The 18,978-nt window shown below is 46.1% G+C and overlaps 6 protein-coding genes across 6 annotated transcripts; 4 read left to right on the top strand and 2 right to left on the bottom strand.

Annotated features, from left to right (window-relative positions):
• Window positions 1–166: 166 nt before the first annotated feature.
• Window positions 167–2,003, top strand: N7509_006476 (uncharacterized protein; the record flags this gene model as incomplete). The annotated part of the gene is made up of 3 exons (XM_056631113.1): window positions 167–1,114; window positions 1,174–1,463; window positions 1,526–2,003. 3 exons carry the CDS (start codon window positions 167–169, stop codon window positions 2,001–2,003), a joined length of 1,716 nt encoding a protein of 571 aa, XP_056488374.1.
• Window positions 2,004–3,437: 1,434 nt separating this feature from the next.
• On the top strand, window positions 3,438–5,144 carry N7509_006475 (Zn(II)2Cys6 transcription factor; the record flags this gene model as incomplete). The annotated part of the gene is given in 6 exon segments (XM_056631112.1): window positions 3,438–3,849; window positions 3,919–4,387; window positions 4,406–4,496; window positions 4,523–4,703; window positions 4,720–4,771; window positions 4,793–5,144. 6 exon segments carry the CDS (start codon window positions 3,438–3,440, stop codon window positions 5,142–5,144), a joined length of 1,557 nt encoding a protein of 518 aa, XP_056488373.1.
• Window positions 5,145–5,345: 201 nt separating this feature from the next.
• N7509_006474 (uncharacterized protein) lies at window positions 5,346–5,552 on the bottom strand (the record flags this gene model as incomplete). The annotated part of the gene is made up of 1 exon (XM_056631111.1): window positions 5,346–5,552. The coding sequence occupies one exon, from the start codon at window positions 5,550–5,552 to the stop codon at window positions 5,346–5,348; it is 207 nt and encodes a 68-aa protein (XP_056488372.1).
• Window positions 5,553–6,579: 1,027 nt separating this feature from the next.
• Window positions 6,580–7,409, top strand: N7509_006473 (uncharacterized protein; the record flags this gene model as incomplete). The annotated part of the gene is made up of 2 exons (XM_056631110.1): window positions 6,580–7,135; window positions 7,204–7,409. 2 exons carry the CDS (start codon window positions 6,580–6,582, stop codon window positions 7,407–7,409), a joined length of 762 nt encoding a protein of 253 aa, XP_056488371.1.
• Window positions 7,410–9,502: 2,093 nt separating this feature from the next.
• On the bottom strand, window positions 9,503–10,711 carry N7509_006472 (uncharacterized protein; the record flags this gene model as incomplete). Its single annotated transcript, XM_056631109.1, has 2 exons — window positions 9,503–10,612; window positions 10,697–10,711. The coding sequence occupies 2 exons, from the start codon at window positions 10,709–10,711 to the stop codon at window positions 9,503–9,505; spliced, it is 1,125 nt and encodes a 374-aa protein (XP_056488370.1).
• A 4,565-nt stretch (window positions 10,712–15,276) lies between these two features.
• N7509_006471 (uncharacterized protein) lies at window positions 15,277–16,918 on the top strand (the record flags this gene model as incomplete). The annotated part of the gene is made up of 3 exons (XM_056631108.1): window positions 15,277–15,580; window positions 15,632–15,763; window positions 15,831–16,918. 3 exons carry the CDS (start codon window positions 15,277–15,279, stop codon window positions 16,916–16,918), a joined length of 1,524 nt encoding a protein of 507 aa, XP_056488369.1.
• Window positions 16,919–18,978: the final 2,060 nt, after the last annotated feature.

Genomic DNA, 18,978 nt, shown 5'->3' with positions numbered 1-18,978 from the left:
GGCTATCTAGCCAGCTATTCTCCCGATATTATCTGGCGTTCCGGGGTCCCATAGATAGCAGCAATAAGGGTTCCCAGCGGATCCACGGATACCCCGAGTGCCCGCGCTTCAACTGTTACCCGTCTTCGTTGACGAGATCTCACGTATCTCCTTTTACTTCACCCTCATGGATCCAAAAACGCCAAGACTTAATGGCAGAGCAACACGTTCGTCTCTTGCGTGTCTAGATTGTCGCTCGCGGCACTTGAAATGCGACGGGAAGCGACCGTGCTGCAGTCGCTGTACTGAAGTGGGCAAGCAGTGCCAGTATGCTCCATCGCGCCGTGGTGGGCTAGATCGTGCCGCCCTCGCAGAGCGGCGCAAACGAATAGCCGCTGCAGCCAATACTACGGAGATCGAAGAATTTAGTCCGCAGTACCCGATAGATCTTCAGCTAGCCCAAGGAGTAGGATTGTCTCAATTCCCTGAGGCGGGCACGTCCAATGGCCATCGTCTGCTCGACGGGTTCAGGACTGGGGATGCAACATCCGGCACATCGTCGCCACTGGCCACTCAGGTTTCGCCTTGCAGTCTTTCGAATGATGTCCTGATCAATTCCTATTTCAGGAATTTCCATACATTCCACCCATTCCTGCCTCCACAAAACCACCTGATGAGACTATATCAGGACCAGAGCAAGCAAGATACTCTTATGCCGCTGATAGCTATTATTCGCCTGGTTGGGTATATCTATAGTGCGCGACGATGGTCAGACTTGCTGAAGGACTATGCCGAGTCCTGCTTCTCTCAAGTATCATCAACGGACCCAATCATGGTCCAGTGTCGCCTTCTATATTCAGTTGCTCTATTTTGGTATGACTACAAAGCCGAAGCCAGGAGGCAAATGGACCAGGCGACTCGCTTAGCCATTGACTTGCAGATGAATTGCCAAGAATTCTCCACGACCCAAGGAGCCGAAGACCTCATCTTACAAGAGTGCTGGAGGAGAACATGGTGGACCCTGTACATTCTGGATGCTTACTATGCGGGAACTCAAGGAACCACGAATTTTCAGGTGGTAGATATAGAATCTACCGTGGGCTTGCCTTGCGAAGAGAAAGAATACGAGTCAGGCGTATGTATAACAAATAGGACTTTAAGGCCATTTCCAGTTAACTAGCTGACTTTATCCAGGATATTCCAGAGCCAAAAACCATACAAGATTGGGAAAATCGGGAATTCGCTCCGGATAATTTTGAGTTTTCATCCTTTGCATATCTCATTGGCGCTGTAAGATGTACAGCATTCGCAGTATCCATGGCCCCAAAGATTGCGATGAAGGAAGACTCGATGCTTGTAATTCAAACTGCTGACTCGATCTTGAACGGGTGGCTGCTTTTATTGCCGGAAAGCCGCAAGCAAGTCATGAGCAAAACAGGGGAGGTCAATGAGCTCCTATTCCAAGCCAATTTGCTTATTCATGTGTAAGTGTCTTCGTGATATTTCTCCAAGGGCTGCAAAAAAGGGGCGATTCTAACAATCGCAGAACCGCAATCTGCTTGCACCGACCATTCTCGAACCTCAGATTTAACCCCGTGGAGGACGTCTCAAGCTGTGCTCGAGAGCCACCACCAGATAATCCTAGAACAGATCTCATCAACGTTCACGCTGTGTGCGTTTTACGCTCAGTCGAGGCCCAGATACGTCTCCTAGCGTTGCCGGCCCGGCAGTTCCACCACACGCCCTTCGTCACTTGCATGACTAGCGAAGGCACGCTTGCGTTGTTGTCGGCTTGCAACTTCCTGTTGGAAGGGAAGGATATGATGATCGCCAGAAATCAGATCCGAATGACAATTGGATGCCTCAAAGAACTAGGCGAAGTATGGCCGAGAGCGGCGAGAAATGTGAGAGAGATTCAGACAATCGCCCATCATGTTTTGGGATTGCTATCCAAAGTACCAAGCGTCAGTGAAAAATCCAGCAAAGTACCCCTCTTTCCAGAGGCGAAGGTCAGAGACGTATGAGATCGGAGGCTGATACATTGAGTGAAAATCTGGACATGCTTCCTTACCTGGGGTCTATCGACGACCTGCGCGGGTGGTACGACTTTGGGTACCTTAACCAAAACATTCTGTGTGACATGAGTAACCCTTCATCGTTTCCATGGCGTAACGATAACTAAAGAATTAGTATGTAGTATTATTCAATATCATGAACGGATCCAATGACTTGGAAGTGTCAAAATTGCATGGTTCTTTTCGAATAGAGTATTCTGGAAAGCTTTCAAGATAACGGCTCTATATTCCAACAAAATCAATCGCGACCTTTATCCCCGGTTGCGATTTCGAGCATGCATCTAAGCCTGTTCCGCCCGTCTCTTCGAAAGTCAAGGGCCTGACCACCAAATGCGTTAACAGAGCCTGTATCGATCATCCTAGCTATCTGACCCAGTCTCTCGGCATTAGGAGAGACTATGAAATGCATACACACAGGATTATGTGAGACATCCCGTGACTTGCTCTTTTCGTTGAGTGCTCACCCCTCGCTCCCTGAGCAAAACTGAGCAAGACGCCGTTGTAAGGTAGTGTCATTTAGGGAGCCACGGCCATAATGGCTGGTTTCCCGAGTTTGAGCCAGGTATACTTACACTCATGGAGATATCGATCGGCCTCTTCATATTCGAGGAGCAAGTAAAGCCGCCGTGTTGTAGAGAAACCCGTGATCACGATACGTCTTCTCGTAATAGGCCCTCGGTTCTCGCTTTGCCACGAGCATGGCACCGTATATGTCTCTTTCCAGAGTGCCGTTTTCTTTCCCGGTTTCCGGGCCGATCGTTCAATGTGTTCCAAAAGCTTCCTGCACACGAAAAGACTCTATGGATAGTCAGGTTTTTGGCCTTCATCGGAGCCATGGTGGATTCGAAGAATGTGATTCTGAATTAGCTAATTCATGGTCTCGGCAGTATTCATCAATGCTGTTCCTGAGTACACATTTAATTTCGAGGCATCCAGATATAGCATTAGTTGGTACCGGGTGGGTGAGACAACCGGTCCAAAATCAGAAATACCTGCCGTCCATGAACGTTAGATATTTCGGGTCGCAAGAGGTTATGCCCATGATAGACCGTATTGTCAATATGAAACCTATATCAAAACAAATCACTAGGAATACGTCGAATGACTAATCATATATTACGTATCAATTGTGTATATTCACGGGTATCCATTATCCATTCACGGGTAGTTTGGATACCCGTGAAGGTTTTCCACAAGCCCGCGGGCGGGGTTGCGGAGTGCAAAACTCGCGTTGGGGCGGGTAGGAAAAATAAAAACCGCCCCGAACCCGCGTTTGGCAAGGTCTAGAATTCCCGGCACTCACACGATCCTTTTGGCAACTTCCCGGAAACAAATTGCTGACTCTTACTTCATTCCGGATCATAGATTTTATGAGCAATTCCGATGGAACACGCCGCCCACGAGGAATGTTGGACATGCCGCAGACGCCGCGTCCAGTGCGATAAGTGCGGTATCCCCTGTTTAAAGTGCCAGAATGCCGGGTTGGACTGTCTCGACAAGAGACCGATTCGGTGGGTTCAAGGTGTAGCCATCCGCGGCAAGATGCAGGGCCGGTCATTCGGTGGGTCGCCGGCGACTATCTCTATTAGGCCTCAATGCCCCAAATTCGTTGGTAAGGTTTCTCGCTCTTGCGGTTTTCGTGCTTTGTTTGACGTTCAACCATCGTCAGCGTCCTTTAACCCATCAATTGGCAATATAAAAAGTCATACAGACGGCCTAATAAGCCTGCCAAATGAAATGCAAGATCCGATTCTCAAAGACTTGAATCCTACAAGCCAGGGCTACATCGTTTATTGTGGGTCGTAGCTGAGACAGAAGAGAGGGGAAAATTAACAAGAGTAGAAGACGCTGACGCATTCATCAGATCATGAACGTATTTGCAAGCTACTCATGATACGTGACAGCCCGGAAAATCCATTCAGGAAGCTCGTCCCTTTGTGTTTACAACATAGCTTGCTGCAAAAGGCAATGCTCGCTCTCGCCGCTCGTCACTTTGCGAATACTTTTCGGGCTTTCTCCACTCCCGCAGGTGGAAATATCCCCGGCTTTCACCGCGCGAACCATACCGCGTTTCTTTTCAAACATCAAGCCATAGAGGAACTATCTTTCTCTCTGCAGAATCCAGATCGGTCCGATGTCAACATCACCTTGGCCAGCATTTTTCTTTTGATTATTCTTGACCTCTTCGAATCTGGGAACGACAGCTGGGAGACTCATTTGGAGGGTGCGAAAACCCTCATCGCCTCCAATCGTGCCCTCTTAGACACAGAGGCAGCAGATAGCGACAAAATTGTGACCGGGGTGATGGAATACATCTTGAAGCAAATTCATATGTGAGCTCTTCTATTCAGATTCGCGCTCCAAACTCACTGGTTAATCGATTCAAGGATTGAGGTTCTAGGGGCAACCTTTTCGAGATATGGATCAAGCCGGGCCCAAAGAGTAATCTATTTTATTGTGCTGAAAAGGCAGAGAAGACCCTAGGCCAAGTATTTGTTGGTTGTCCAGTGGTTTTGGCTCAGGGAATTGGGTTTCTATCCGCTGAAAGAGATATCATCTGCAGACTAGAGTCTTTCGAAGCAGCCTCCGTGCAGGCCCACAAAAGCTATATCACTTCAACATTGGAACTCATTCAAAACTTCGATTCACGTCACTGGGCAATAAGTCTCTCGCAGCCGGAGGGCCTTCCTTTCGTGCGAAAACGCCATATGCACTTTGTCGGAAGCTTACAGAATCAGTTCTCTCATTTATGGTCAGCGATTGCTACGTACTCTTATGCAAGAGACACGTCCGTTGAACGTTGATCTGATCGACGATCTACTTCGTACTCTTGGTTCTCTGCGCAGCGATCTTGACCTTTTTAAGTGCGCTCTCTGGCCGATTTTTATTGCGGGCCTAGAGTGCAGCTCAGAAAGCCAGAGGGCATTTCTCAGTGAATGTTTGGAGGAGTTCTGGTTGGAAACACATTGTGTGAATGTAATCAATGCCGCCATTATTCTTCAGAACTACTGGCAGCAGAAAGACCACGCAAACTGGACAAATTGGATGTTTGGTATCGGTTCCTCAAGTCGCGCCTGGCTTCTCATTTAGTTTCCGTTGGATGATGAGGATCAAGCCGCTGAGTTTTGTGGCAGCCATTATGAACAAATTCTCGGTCTTGTTGCACTTCTTGAATTAGGGCGTTCATGTTTCAAGAAGATGAGGGTACGTTCGTGCGCAGCTCATTGACACTGTCGAAATAATCCAAGGCATATTTTGAAGCGACAACACTCGACTTGGGTGATTTATACCCTAAGGATCACACCCGTAGTCGGGCTTCAGTGTGGACTTTTTATGGTAGGGCAGATCCTCATTGGATAATTTGAAACAAATCCGAGGTAGCCCTTTGCCAACCTGGCATCCTATCAACTCAGCGCCGGAAGCGAGCGTGATCACAAAGTCAATTTCCTCGTAAGGTTTCTGGTGGTATTGTCCCGAGTATTCCTCATGGCTGTTCATGTAGACTGTCGTAATGCTTAAGAACAAGTCCCGACCAAGGGGGGCAGAAAGTTTGCTGCGTCTATATTCCTACCTATGCAGCTCATCCACCGCAACTCACCCTTCACTCTTCTCAGTCCTATCGAGTGAGCGAGGGAAAGCGATCGTAATAATGAGTTCCTGTCGTATCGTGTATTCATTTAGTTGTCAAATTCCCGGCCAGGCGTCCTGCAAAAAGCTGGTTGAGTGGATTGAAATCTGGTGATGCTATACCACGAATTGGGATTGGCAGACAGATTCTCAACCGCAGCGAAGGAATGACGGGCTACCTGAAAGTTCAAGAGTAAAGTTGAATGTTAAGACATCTCAGCTTTACTTTGAATCGACATAGCGTGACCTGTAGGCAGGGGTAGATCATCGCTTCCACGATAGTCCGTAAAAGCTCCGTCACGCTGCGTCGCGAGCAAATGTAGATCGTACGAAGCTGAAATATCGTAAACATTTCTGGTTGCCAATTAGACAACATGCGCTTTTTAAAAAGTCGATCGCACAGACATCAGGCGGCTATGTGTCCATTACTATGTGCATAACAAGATTACCTTGGAAGGACGTTAGCAATCTTTGCCTAGCCCGGCACTGTAATCTTGTCGTATTCCGTGGCGGGAAATCTTCTACCAATTGGTGGAGTGAGTCATCGATGTAATTAAACAATGGCTACAGAACTAGCCTTTACGCGATCACATGGGCTGTCCGAGAATGGCAGTTGTCCGCGGTGGGGCCCGTCTACACAAGGTTGAGCGCATCACTGGAACGTTCTCCAAGTGTTGCCACCACAAGCCATTAACGAAAGATGCCCTTGGGATGATCATGCTGTGGCCTCTATTAAGATTAAGCTTTTGTCAGCATCGGAATCTAGGCCCAGTTAATTTAATTTTGTTATACTACTGTGTAGACAAATAAAAACCGCAATGTTGCCGGTGATCTTGACTGGTATGAACACCATTCATTTATAACTAGTGGGATTACTTCTATATTTGGATCGACCGAAATGGCTCCTGCTTCTGCACCGACTGACATTACCCTTGACTCCGTGTCAGTTTATGGGTTTACCGCTGTCCCTGCATCCGCATCTTTACTGCTCTCAACTACGACCTCGACTGCTGCGCCTTTTATTCCAGTCTCAGAGATTCCAGTCCCGGACACAGCACTCTCTGAGCGTATCAAGAGATACGCGCAATCTAACCTCCCGGTACCCACATACAACCACTCTCTTCGTGTTTACCATTATGGGTTTGCCATAAAGAAGCACCTATTTCCTTCTTGGGAATTCACAGATGAGGCCTACTTCCTTACATGTCTACTACATGATATCGGTTCTACGGAAGAAAACATAACCAAAACAAAATTAAGTTTTGAATTCTATGGCGGCTTACTAGCATTGAACGTCTTACAAGAGACCTCGAATACATCGGCACCAGAGGCGACCGCCGCTCCTGACCTTGCAGAGAGTGTTGCTGAAGCTATAATTCGGCATCAGGACTTTCGCGATGAAGGAAAGATCACGGCCGTCGGGCAATTGCTACAGCTCGCCACCACCTGGGTAGGTTGATAAGATTCCGAGCTGGTGGTATTAAGCTTCCTTTTGTTTCGTATAAAAACTAACGAGCAGTAGACAACGTTGGTGCCCATACCGAACTTGTCCATTCATTGACCATTGAAGATATCTCCCGGCATTTCCCACGACGGGGCTGGAGCCGCTGCTTTGCCGCTACTCTTCGCAAAGAGACCGAGTTGAAGCCATGGTGCCATACTACTGTCTTGGGAGAGGGGGCTTCTGCCAGGGTGCTTGGAAATAAGCTTATGGCGCCGTACGAGTAACCTCAGGCACACCTTACATTGGGAATGTTTAACAGCTACTCTCAAATATAGAGAGATTTCGCAATTTAGTACGTCGCTAGCAGTGCAGGAAAACTGAAACTCACCTCCCGGCTCTTCATTCAAATATTCTGTTTCTAGCAGATGTAAACATCACAAGCTTGTGTTTTATAGACGGAAAAGTTTGCTTAAAGAGAGGAAAAGAGAGGAAAAGGAGACCTTTATATTTACATTTCTGGCATGGATGACTAGTGTTACTTTAAGTAAAGGAGAACAACAAATACTTTCCTTTGATTTGGACAATGACCGATGCACATCTCAATTCTCAATCAAAGACTAATAGACTACTTCTCACAAGCTCAGAATGTGACGAGTGATAATGGAAACAGAAAAAATTGGTACTTAAGCCTTAGGATTTATTCCACTTGATCTCGTCTTGTTGCCTACTCGCCTGAGTGGAGTACTAGCGTATGCTATCTTGGATTGCTCTACAAGTGCACAAGGCACAGCACATCGTGATAAATCATGCCAAATAATGAAAAACCATGACAAAAAGAGCCTGAAGAAGTGGGGAGAACTTCGCGATTGATTTAGTAAGGATGACTATGGCAAGCCCGGGATAGAGGATAAAGCCGTACGAATCCGGACCAAACTTAATACTCAATGAACACTTTGCGCATAAACGCCAGGAATCCTCATTACTCTCACTGTATTTCTCACACTGCTCCTGCTAAATATACCGCGTTATCCCACAATTTGTCTTCCAATCGTCATGTCTCGCCAGAACAAAATACCGAGCAGAGTATTTGCACTAATCTATTACACTGAAGCTGATTATCTACGCGTAGAGACCTTGTCGGTGACGAATTCCAACGAATTCCAATTGCTTCGAAGAGCACCTTATCTTTGGTAGGGCGGTTGCTTAACTAATAGAGAACTGAGGTGGCCTGAGCCTGCTTCATGTTCACCTAAAATCGGTCGCTGTGGGGTTTCAGGATCTGTGAAATCCTCCGCTCTGGCGGGATCTCCATTCGCCTCTCTCCGAGGTTTACTCCAGGACATTCCTTGACCGTCAAGAAAATTCCCGTCACTACTCCCTTACGTCGACTCGCGAGTGTGGATACTAGCCAAAGAGTACCGCCGGTCTCAGGCCGCCACCGCCCCTTTATCGCCTTCAACTGCCTGGTAAGCCCTTTTCGTGCGTGATGATCTTGCAACATCAGGAAGAGATACAGCAAATCATACTATAAAACGAACTCTTATGGATATGTGTCAAGAAACATGGCCTCCTCCTCACAGTTGTTATGTTGCAACACGACAAAAGACCACCGTGGCGTTGAGAAGGAAGTTGATGGTCTTCTTCATCGTGGAAACTGATGGGCAACAATCGAGAGATGTTTCTGAGCTACTCAAGAGAGGCGAACATACAAGGTGACCGTGGGTAGTGAGTACATCCCAGAAAATTTAATAGAGGGTTGCGCTAGGTTGCAAGGTGGTCATCTAACTGGGAAAGTCGTGATAGATCTGTGAAGATAGTCAAGAAAAAAAATGCCAATGCCTTGTCAGATAACACAGAATAGTGTTAAGCCAAAGACGTGACTAGATGTCTCCGTTTTTTGTCTGTGGCGCAAGAGGAGGTTCATTTATTCAAGGCCAACTGCCGCCGATAGCCGCAGGAGATGTTGGCCCAAGAGGCCCATTATTTTGGCACGAAAGTCGGAGCTGGAGCTACGTAGAGAAGGGTGCGTTACTCCGTTTTGTTTCAGATGAGTGGGAAACAGTGATCGCACGCTAAACTGCGAGAAGTACTAAAATTTTCCCATATGTAGATTATGACCAAATTTCTCGAATAGGGCCATGAGCCTTACACCCTGGATTTCCTCGGCCATGCACGAAGCGACAAACCTACGCACTAAGAGTATATTTTTTGGCCTTCACGCGCGGACGTTAAGTGCGTTTGTCGACCATGTGAAGTTCGTGTGATCCCTAGAGACATTGCTTGCTCCCAGAACCGATACTGAGTTTCCGAGGGCCTCTGCTATATCCCTAGGAATGCGAGAGCTGATTTCTTTTGGTCACAGTAGACATTCTGGCTCTCAGGGACCGCACCATAGTCTCCTGTAAACCATCCGACCTAAGGAAACATATATGTTGGGGACTAGGAACCACAGATTCGGGGCCGAAATGGACGATTTTATTAAATAACCAAACGCAAGAGTTAAGTACAAGATCATACTTCTTTTTTCAATCACACCACGGCGGCTTTTTAAAACAGATGCGTAGTTCCCCCTGTATCCTGTTTTCACCATCCATTCCTTAACGCTCTTCACTCTGGTTGGCAGAATCTCATCCAACAGCTGATAATCCCTCTTCGTCAGATTATCTTTCCAGGTGTTCCAGAACCCAGAAAAGTTCTCCCGAACGGTCATGAAAGAACCATCATCATAACCGGCAGAGTAACCGAGTATGGCATTTGCATCCGGCCAAATGCCAAGCTGAAAGTATTCGTCCAAAGTGACGTCCTTGTAGGCTGCGTTGATGCCCGTCACTGTTGTGAAGACTGCTGCGAGGTCCTTCCACGCAATATCCTCTGTGCCGACGTGTAGTTCTAGACCTCTGCTCTTCGTAAGATTGTCAAACATCCATCGGGAATACTGGCCATAGTCCTCAAGATAGATTAACGGACACTTTCCATTTCCTAGAGGCGCCGTGAAGACCATCGTGCCCGGATCATGTGGGTCTGGTAAAGGCCGCATGAACTCAGAGAGACCTTCCATGTATGGGCAAGATGTCAGAATAGACCACGCCATTGGAGCAGTTGGTTGATGAGAAATAAAATCGACCACTTTCCCTTTGCCGTCTAGATTACCGGTTCGATATTTAGGGTCGAAGTTCCCGAGCTTGGAAGCATACTCAAGACCGGCGTAAAGAAAATGCTTTACCCGGAATTCACGAGCTAGCTCGTAAAGGCGAATGCCCCAGTATATCTCAGCCTTTTCACCAATGGCCAAGCCATTTGTATTGGCGAAGACGTAAGACACGTCTCTTAAGGCCTTCCGAAGGGTGGGTTCGTGGTAGGTCTCTCCCTCAAAGATTATCACTCCAGGAATTGCTGCCAGCTCAGTCGCTTCTTTCGAAGAAGCATTTCTGGTAAGGACGCGAACTGTATATTTGTTACCTGATGCCAATGCTATGTGTCTCGTTAGCTATTTTCCAGGATTCTTGGAAAGGATTGGAGAACCTTTGACAACGGGTCTTCCCTGGGCACCAGTGCCCCCAATTACCAAGACTATATTGTCCGACATGGAGTAGAATTTCACGGTCGTGATATATCGATAAGCCTCTGGCGTGCTCTTCCGTCCAATTGAAAAGTAAGCTGATGATTAAGTATGTCATGTTCTAATGAGGGACACAACAGGTTACTTATATAGGTTTTCGCTGTCGATGAATCACCACGTCTCTGTGAATCGGGGAGGGCCATCGATGGGTCTGGGCCAGTAACGAATTAGCTAATTCTTTCAAACCTTGAGAAGGTTTTTGATCTCGAAGCATACATTGCGCCGATCCGATTCTAGTCATTTGTCAGCCCACGTCTACCCATCTGACGATTGCACGAAAGAGCAATGACACAGGCGCGATTTGTAATCCACATTCCACTCTCATTCTGCGCTACAGTGAGAGAGCTAACCTTCGTTGATTGAAATATTTCGCTGAGTTACTGAAATGGGATTGGCTTAAACTCCTCTCGGGCTTTGCTGGTGGCGGGATTTCTAACATGCAGCCGTGCCAAGACCACAATCCACTCACAGAGGTTTGGCGTCCCACCGCCACCCGGAAACTCTCATCTACCCGGCATGTGACCTGGCCCATTCCGGATTGAAGAAGTTGTGTGATGTGGGCCTTTCCGGTGTGCTTAAAGAGCCAACAAGGCAATAATAGCACGCATCACGCAGGGTCACCAAATGGCACATTCCCATACTTTTCAGACGCGTGTTGTAGTTCAGAGGTATGAATTGTTATTTTTTTAATCATTCACAGGTAACATGAGGCAATATATACAACGAGAAGATCAAGTTGATTGAACTTCAACTCGGTTCTCTATATACTTACTTCGGGATTAATTCCGATGGTTTTGGTTCCTGATCTGCACCAGTCTCATATCACAACAACGAGACCTACTTCTTGACGTATGCGAAGCTTCTTCTACTCTAGCTTGGCACTTTCTAGTTCAAGAGACTTCAAATGTGGAGTGTTGTACGACGCGACTGTTGGGTTACGGACACACACAATAAATCAACGCCCGACGGCTAAGCCGAGAGGTCAATTCTCACTGATTTACCAATACTTGTCCTGGTACATGCCGAGTCTCCTTATGAGCCCATGCATAATTCTTTTCCGTATATCATCTCAGCTGTCTATATCGTAGCTGTTCCTCGTGGGTAAGTTTTTGTTCAGTAACCTGGCTTGAAGGCGCTTCATCAAGTGCTAAGTATCATATCCCCAACGATTGAAGCGCATCTACGGTCTGAGGCACGAGGTGGTTGATGTGGGTTAGTTTCGAGAGAGGGGTTCGTTTGTATTGGGCGGAATCTTCAAGTGGTCCCAGTCCGGCCGTGAACATTGCAATATAGAGGCACGCATTGCTTTCAAATTCGGCGTCCAGCTCTGGTCATCAGGTGGCGATTATCCGCCCAAGAAGAAGGGTAGGATGATATAACAGTTAGTTCATGCCTCTGAGTTGCAATAGAATTGGCACAGTTTAGCAGTGGCGCAAAGGATAGGGCTTGAAAGGCGTAAATCAAGCCAACGTCGTTACGCTTAGTAAATTTTGACGAAATGAAGGACTGATAGAATACCACCATGTCATATCACGCCATAGTTCAAGTATAGGGGCCCTTGAGATTGTTCAATCGATTGGAACGCCCTCGATCAATCATCTAATTCTGTTGGCCATGTTCAATACCAGCCAGTACCCTCAATTCCTCATTTGACACATTTTTCTCTATTGTTTTATAAGATGAGGGCTATTGGGGGCGAGCTAATGAAAAGAAAACAAATGACCCCTTAACATTACGACCTCAACTAAAAAATAATTCAGTGAATAATTCTATTTCTAGAATAATTCTACTACCAGAATTGGCCCAAGAAATTTTACGGCTTTCACAGGGTGGTTGCTAGGAAACAGGGAGTAGATATTTCGGGCAAAGATATGTACAAAAATGTGTTTGGATCTAAATACACATTTATTGGTGACCTCATGCAGTCAAGAGGACAAGGAGACAATAGTTTGGCCGTAACGGGTCACCTGTCGCTGCGGTCTTAGACCATAGCGTCAGATAGGGCCCCGTCCGCGCTCCCTGTTAGGGAGGCAATGTGTCTGTTTTGCAATGGTTTCTATATACAGAGGGAAAGGGGGAGGGACAAATTCGAGCCTTGGTTGCGTGGGTGGTGACGAGATAGCTACAGAAGCAAGAAATTGACTCTCGTGAGGCAGTTGTAGAGAAAGCCCTCAGTAATGTCGGCATATATATCACGTGAGGCAACCCCAATACAACTTCCCCTCGAGTTGTCATAAGCAGGACATAGCCAAGAATCCAATCCAAAAAAAGCCCAACAATTTGAGGCATATTATCTGGAAGCATGTACCACTCACTAGGCCAGCCAGATATTCACAGTAAGCAGCGTACTGCCCTACACTGGAAATTCAGAATAGCTTTCTGCCGCTGCATATGGAACTGAATGTGTTGTGATATGAGGCTGGTGCAGATCAGAACACAAGCCGAATCATCGAAATTATTCCCGAAGTAAATATATAAAGGACCGAGCTGAAGTTCAATCAACTTGATCATCTCGTTGCATATATAGCCTCATGTTACCTCTGGACTGCAACAGAAAGTATTCACTGGGCTCATTAGCATATGAATATTCTTTCAAACTTGTTTCCACGCAAGAGCTGATACTATACGGAAAAGTTTCAATTTCAGACAGCTTACATATTGTCTAAGCTTAGCAAGATTGAGCGCCGACTGGCGATCACCGATCTAGCAAGTGAAAAAGCGGTGGTGAGTATCCGAGTCGAAGAAGTCGCTGCTTTGACTTCCTCAGCGACGTTATTGTCGGCAGGAAAATAGTATGGTTCACCGCCACGTATCGAAGAACAGTTTTCGTTTTATAGCGTCAGTCTTTGGACAAATCGTCATTGTACATTGTTTTCGCAAGGAGCAGGTTTTTGTGTCTTTGACAAGGTTGACTGGGTTTTGTTACATGTAATGAGCATCACAATATAGAAAGTGCCAGTGTAGATCTTGCTTTAACGGTACCTCTAAAGTAAGTCCAAGTGATTTAGTCGAAGGTCCGGGTACAATCTCAGAAAGAAAGGTTCCGGCGCTTACTGTATCTAGATTAAGAAGCTCTTTCGAGTGGGTCGGTATCGACGGTAGAGCTGTATCTTGTTGTTTTGTATTGAAGCAACGTCGGTCCTAGGATACTAAAAAGGAAGCCGTCTTGACAGATACCAATTAGAATGTCGCTATGCATCGGCTACCATCGGTATTATATTTGACTCTCTGTTGCTTCTGAATGCAAGAGATTCAAACCGCACGGGTTCCAGTTAGTCTTTATTGCTGTATGATTTATAAGCAATTTTTCATATGCCGAGTGGGGAATTGAGTCGGCTTACTGTTCTTGAGAGTAATCCAACTAGTTATGATTCTTAGGGAACGATTAGTAATTCAAACATAGAAATTAAAGTTCCGCGATGAAGTATTGACATTCAACTATGTCGATAATTTATGTAATTCATACACCCAGGATAGGGCAAAGCTGTGTTAAGAGCTCAACGCTGTGGCACGCCTTGGAGTACCTTTTCTGTGATGTAATAGTGTCTCCTTAGCTTGGAAAAGTTCGATCGACCCACATGAAACCAACGTCCACAGGTGAATGCGCCCAGCCAATGCACAAAATTCCAAGGCTCATACCAGTTTTGTACTTCCAAAAGAGTAAAATGGTTAAGAGTCCAACGCAGAGAGAAGATTCGCCTATTCTTTTGTTAGTATCTCAATGAAGATATCCAGTCGGTGTATTTCAAGGCCGTCTGACACTATGCTTCGCGGGCAAAGTATCCGATAATAGACTTTTCGTCGATTTAATAGAGTTCATCCTTTCCAGGAAGAGAAGTTGTCTGGAGTGGATCAATGATTAGTCATTCTCAGTGCTAGATCAGGAACAAATTTAGATATCCATGGTTTCTTCACGTACTTAAAGACATTTGGCAGTGGATCTAGATGTCGCTTAGAGGCCACTGGACAACTTGCCCACGGGCCGTCATGCATAGTTACTCCGAAGGCTAACATATACAGAAGTTAATATTCTCCCTGTATCATTTTCCAAAAAGGGAAGTTATTTGGTGAAGTTCTTACAAGGTTCTATGAATCCAAAGCTGCACTGAGTTGCCACCACACAATTTTGGTAGATAAATGAATACTTACATGTTACATAATGGATTGTCTCCAGTGGTGAGTATGTTACGGGATCTTATTGAAAGCGTTTTGGGCTACCTGTATGGTGTCATGAGCGTATTTCAAGCACTCTGACCGGGGGGGTGGGGGGAGGGAGGAGGGAAGCTTCAGAGACAGTAGAAAAAGCGACCTTATATTCTTAACGCCGACGATATTTTCAGTTTGGCAGAAATCACGAGTTGCTCATCTTCCGCGTTCTTGCCAGTTACACGGTCTAAATTTCATATATAAAGCCTGTCCCCAATCTCATTTTACATCCCTAATCTACATAACTTCCTATCCATTTCTACTTCGGCTCATAGCCCTATTACTCGAATATCCCTTTCAACAACCCACACAACCATAGTCTAAATATGTCCTCGTTTCCGAGAGGAGGCACAGCTGCTCGCAACAAAGCCTCAAAGCTCCTCAGAGGAGGAGTCGTTCTAGTTCATGGCGAGAAGGACAATGTATTACCCTATTTGGCTGATATCCTTATTGAAGGGGACAGAATATCTAAGATAGAGGCCTGCATACCTCCGCCCCCCGGATGTCTTGTCATAGACTGTACTGATAAGGTCATCTCCCCTGGATTTGTGGATACACACCGCCATGTTTGGCAGTCGCCTCTCAAGGGGTTCTTCGGGAACGCAGCTCTCTTTCCGTACCTTGCAATCAGTTCGTGCCCTCAAATGGTAATCGAAGCGATAAACTACTAATAATAAGCAGTAATTGCCGCAGGGATGGAACTCAAAGCAGAAGATATGTTTTGGGCGAATCTAGCTGGGAGCATGGAATCTATCGATGCCGGAACAACCACCACTCTGGACCATGCTCATTTGAACTGGTCAAAAGATCACAGTAAGTGCAGCAGTCCCCTATGAGATATTCCAATTCTCATTTCGGCTTCAAGGCTGGTCCGCAATAGCCGGGACAATTTCTTCAGGCGTCCGATCAATCTTTGGCTTTACTCCGGTTTACATTGTTGCAAGTACAAAGCCGAAGATTGAATTTTTGCCCGAGCCTTTGCCTAATTGGCTTATGGAAACCTTTGAACAACTTGCCACATCGCAACCACTCAACGACCCCGGTTGTCGTGTCAGATTGGGGTTCGGGTTTGACTTTTATCATCTTCCCAAAGACGTTGTCTTGGGGGTTTTCCAGAAAGTCAAATCCTTGGGCACGAAGATAATTACATCACATTTCATCCAAAACTTCGTCAAGGATAGTGAGAGTCTACCTGCCTTGTTAAAGTCTTATGGCCTGTTACAGAAAGGCATAGTACTTTCCCATGGTGGTGGAGCTACCTCTGAAGATGTCAAGTTACTGAACGATGCAAACTGCTTTGTCTCTGCTACGCCGAATACCGAACTTGCTATGGCGGTTGGACCTCCAGTCTGCTTCCGGAAAGATCTTCCCGGTATCGATAGAGTATGCTCTCTAGGTGTTGACTGTCACTCAGCAACAAGCGGCAGCATGGTAAATGAGATGCGGATGGCATTACAGACAGCAAGAGGGATTGAAAGTGAAACTCACATCCAAAGCGGAATATGGCCCAGAGATGTAACACACAAAACTTCTCATGCCTTCAACTTGGGCACTATCAATGGTGCCCGTGCCCTTGCCATGGAGCATGACATTGGTAGCATTGAAGTGGGCAAAAAGGCGGATCTAGTGATATTTGATGCTCTCAGTCCCGCTATGATTGGTGTTGCTCAGCGGGATCCTGTCATGGCTATTGTGCTACATTCCACAATACGCGATGTCAAAACTGTAATTGTGGATGGAGAAGTGAGAAAGGAAAATGGCGAACTATGTCCAGTCAAGGGTACTGAGTGGAATGAAAAGAGTGGTTTCTTAGAAACAAACCAGGACATCCACTGGCACGAGGTGGCAGATCGAATTTTGGCTATACAAAAGAGGCTAGTGTCTAAAATCCCGGGCCCTCTTCTCTTGCAGATCGAAGATCATGTTCGCGAGGTCTTTGGCCATAAGCCCAGAGCTTCCAAAGCTTGATCAATACATAACCCTCGAAATTCATTGAATATCAAGCTATTCCTTCAAGGTTGGCCATGGGAAGATGGGCAAGCTGATCTGATTGATTGGTAAATATCTCTTTTCTTCTGGTAAGCTTCTGTTGTGGATAGCACCGGAATCTCGTCGTTGAGCTCTATACTACCTCTGCCCCCTCCTCCATCGTAGGTTTACGTACATTACAGGCTTGAGTGGGCCGAAATTTGGATTGGCATTACAATCGAGAATATCCAACGTAGAGAAAGATGGTGGCGATATGTCTTTCAGGGAGCATAGAGTGAACCAATACGAACAAAATATATACTTTGTACGATCCAAACATCTTTCTTAGAAATCAACAGGTTTATTTTGTCACTTATCCTAGAGAAGCACCCCATCCCAATTGATCTCCCAAATACTAGTGGTACCATCTTGGGCCATAAGTTTGAAGACACCGCCTAATCGGGTAATTCTGCCATTTTACCCACCTACATTCAAATATATATATTGCATGCAATATGCAATATTATTGCACCAAATTTTGCTATAATATAGAATAACCAGCTACAAAGTATATAACAAAATTTCAATTACTAAAACCGAGTATAGTAGTCACGTGCCTTGCGAGTCTCGCTTACACGCTGAGGCATCGATCTAATTATACTATCAATTTTATTTTGATCTAGCGCATCCCAGGCCTCTGATATACACTCCCTAAATAGCTTCCAATCTGCCTCAGATGTACCACAATGTAATAGATTAGGATAGAGCTCATATAATTTACGTTTGAGCATACGCCATACAGGTTCAATAGGGTTAAGATCTGGCGAGCGTGGCGGCCATTCCATTACGTGTATACCATGACGTTCAAACCATCGCTGAGCAACGTAGGAGCGGTGGATTTTAGCGTTATCTTGCTGAAATATAGTTCCAGGTTCATAGTGTTCAATGAACCCTTCTTCAAGCGCTTTCAAGTAGGATTTCGTTGTATAACCCCCTCCGCGACCTCGCTGTCCTTCTGAAAAGTCACGCTCCATAATCACAAGTTTTGTACGCCCTCCGAGCCATATTCCAGCCCAAACCATTTGACAAATATCCTTCACATGAACCTTAACTTGCACCATTCCCTGCCGGTAAGCTTCTCCTCTAAGCCGGGTAACGTATTGGCCGTTTAAATTAGGGATACGTTGAGCGCTGCATTCGTCGGAAAAGATGAAGGTTTGTAGTTGGGAATTGTAGCGTTCAGCCCTCCAATTTCGGCAAAATCGGACTCTTTGCGGGCGTTCTCTCTTGAAATTGGGATACAACGTCTTGCTCGATAGCGCTGGAGGAATTTTGAACGTAGGAATCGCTTGATTGTTGATCGAGATGGATGGCTGGGTATACGGGCGCTCAGCTCACTAAGGCTTAGCCAAGGCTCACGGCGTGCAAGTAAACAGGTGTATTTGATAGTAGAGTACCTATAGACTTTAGGAGCACCTGAACGAGGCAGTGATTTAAGCGTTTGGTGCTCTCGGAATCGTTTGATTGTAGAGTATATACTTGAGCGTGCGACGTTGAACTCAGCAGCCATTTTAGTGGGCGATACACCACATTCATGAGCGTATATAATAGCTGCGCGGGCCTCAGATGAAAGCTCACCCCCTGGCCTTCGATTCCCACTTATTTCAGTGCCAAACCGACGCATTTTGGTGGTGTAGGGGGTAGTTGAAGAAGATGGGTGGGGGTGACGCAAATCGCGCTAAAAAAATAGCGCGATGTCTTCAAACTTCTGGACCGCCTTTGTATCATGGAGGTCACTTTGGTCTCCCGCAACGGGGTTTAACACCGGACACCACGAGAAGGTATGAATCCATTGTCCCAACAGCCTGGCGAGGACTGTCGCCCAGTGCGAGCTCACTGGGGGCCCGGTCATACACTCGAATTCGAAATTGGCTTCCATATTTTACACAGATAAACTATCTCAGACCCTAAAATTGGGCCATTAAGAGAGGAGGTTATACCTATTTGAGCGTGACTGTGGAGTCTAACCTTTGGTTTTATTTGCCGTGATTGGATCATCA

Source organism: Penicillium cosmopolitanum (genome assembly GCF_028827165.1).
Source record: "Penicillium cosmopolitanum strain IBT 29677 chromosome Unknown utg000007l:1.0-333516.0:1.0-333752.0, whole genome shotgun sequence".
Lineage (NCBI taxonomy): Eukaryota > Fungi > Ascomycota > Eurotiomycetes > Eurotiales > Aspergillaceae > Penicillium > Penicillium cosmopolitanum.
The sequence above is the reverse complement of the archived record's forward strand: the minus strand, read 5'-3'. Positions and strand labels throughout refer to the sequence as shown.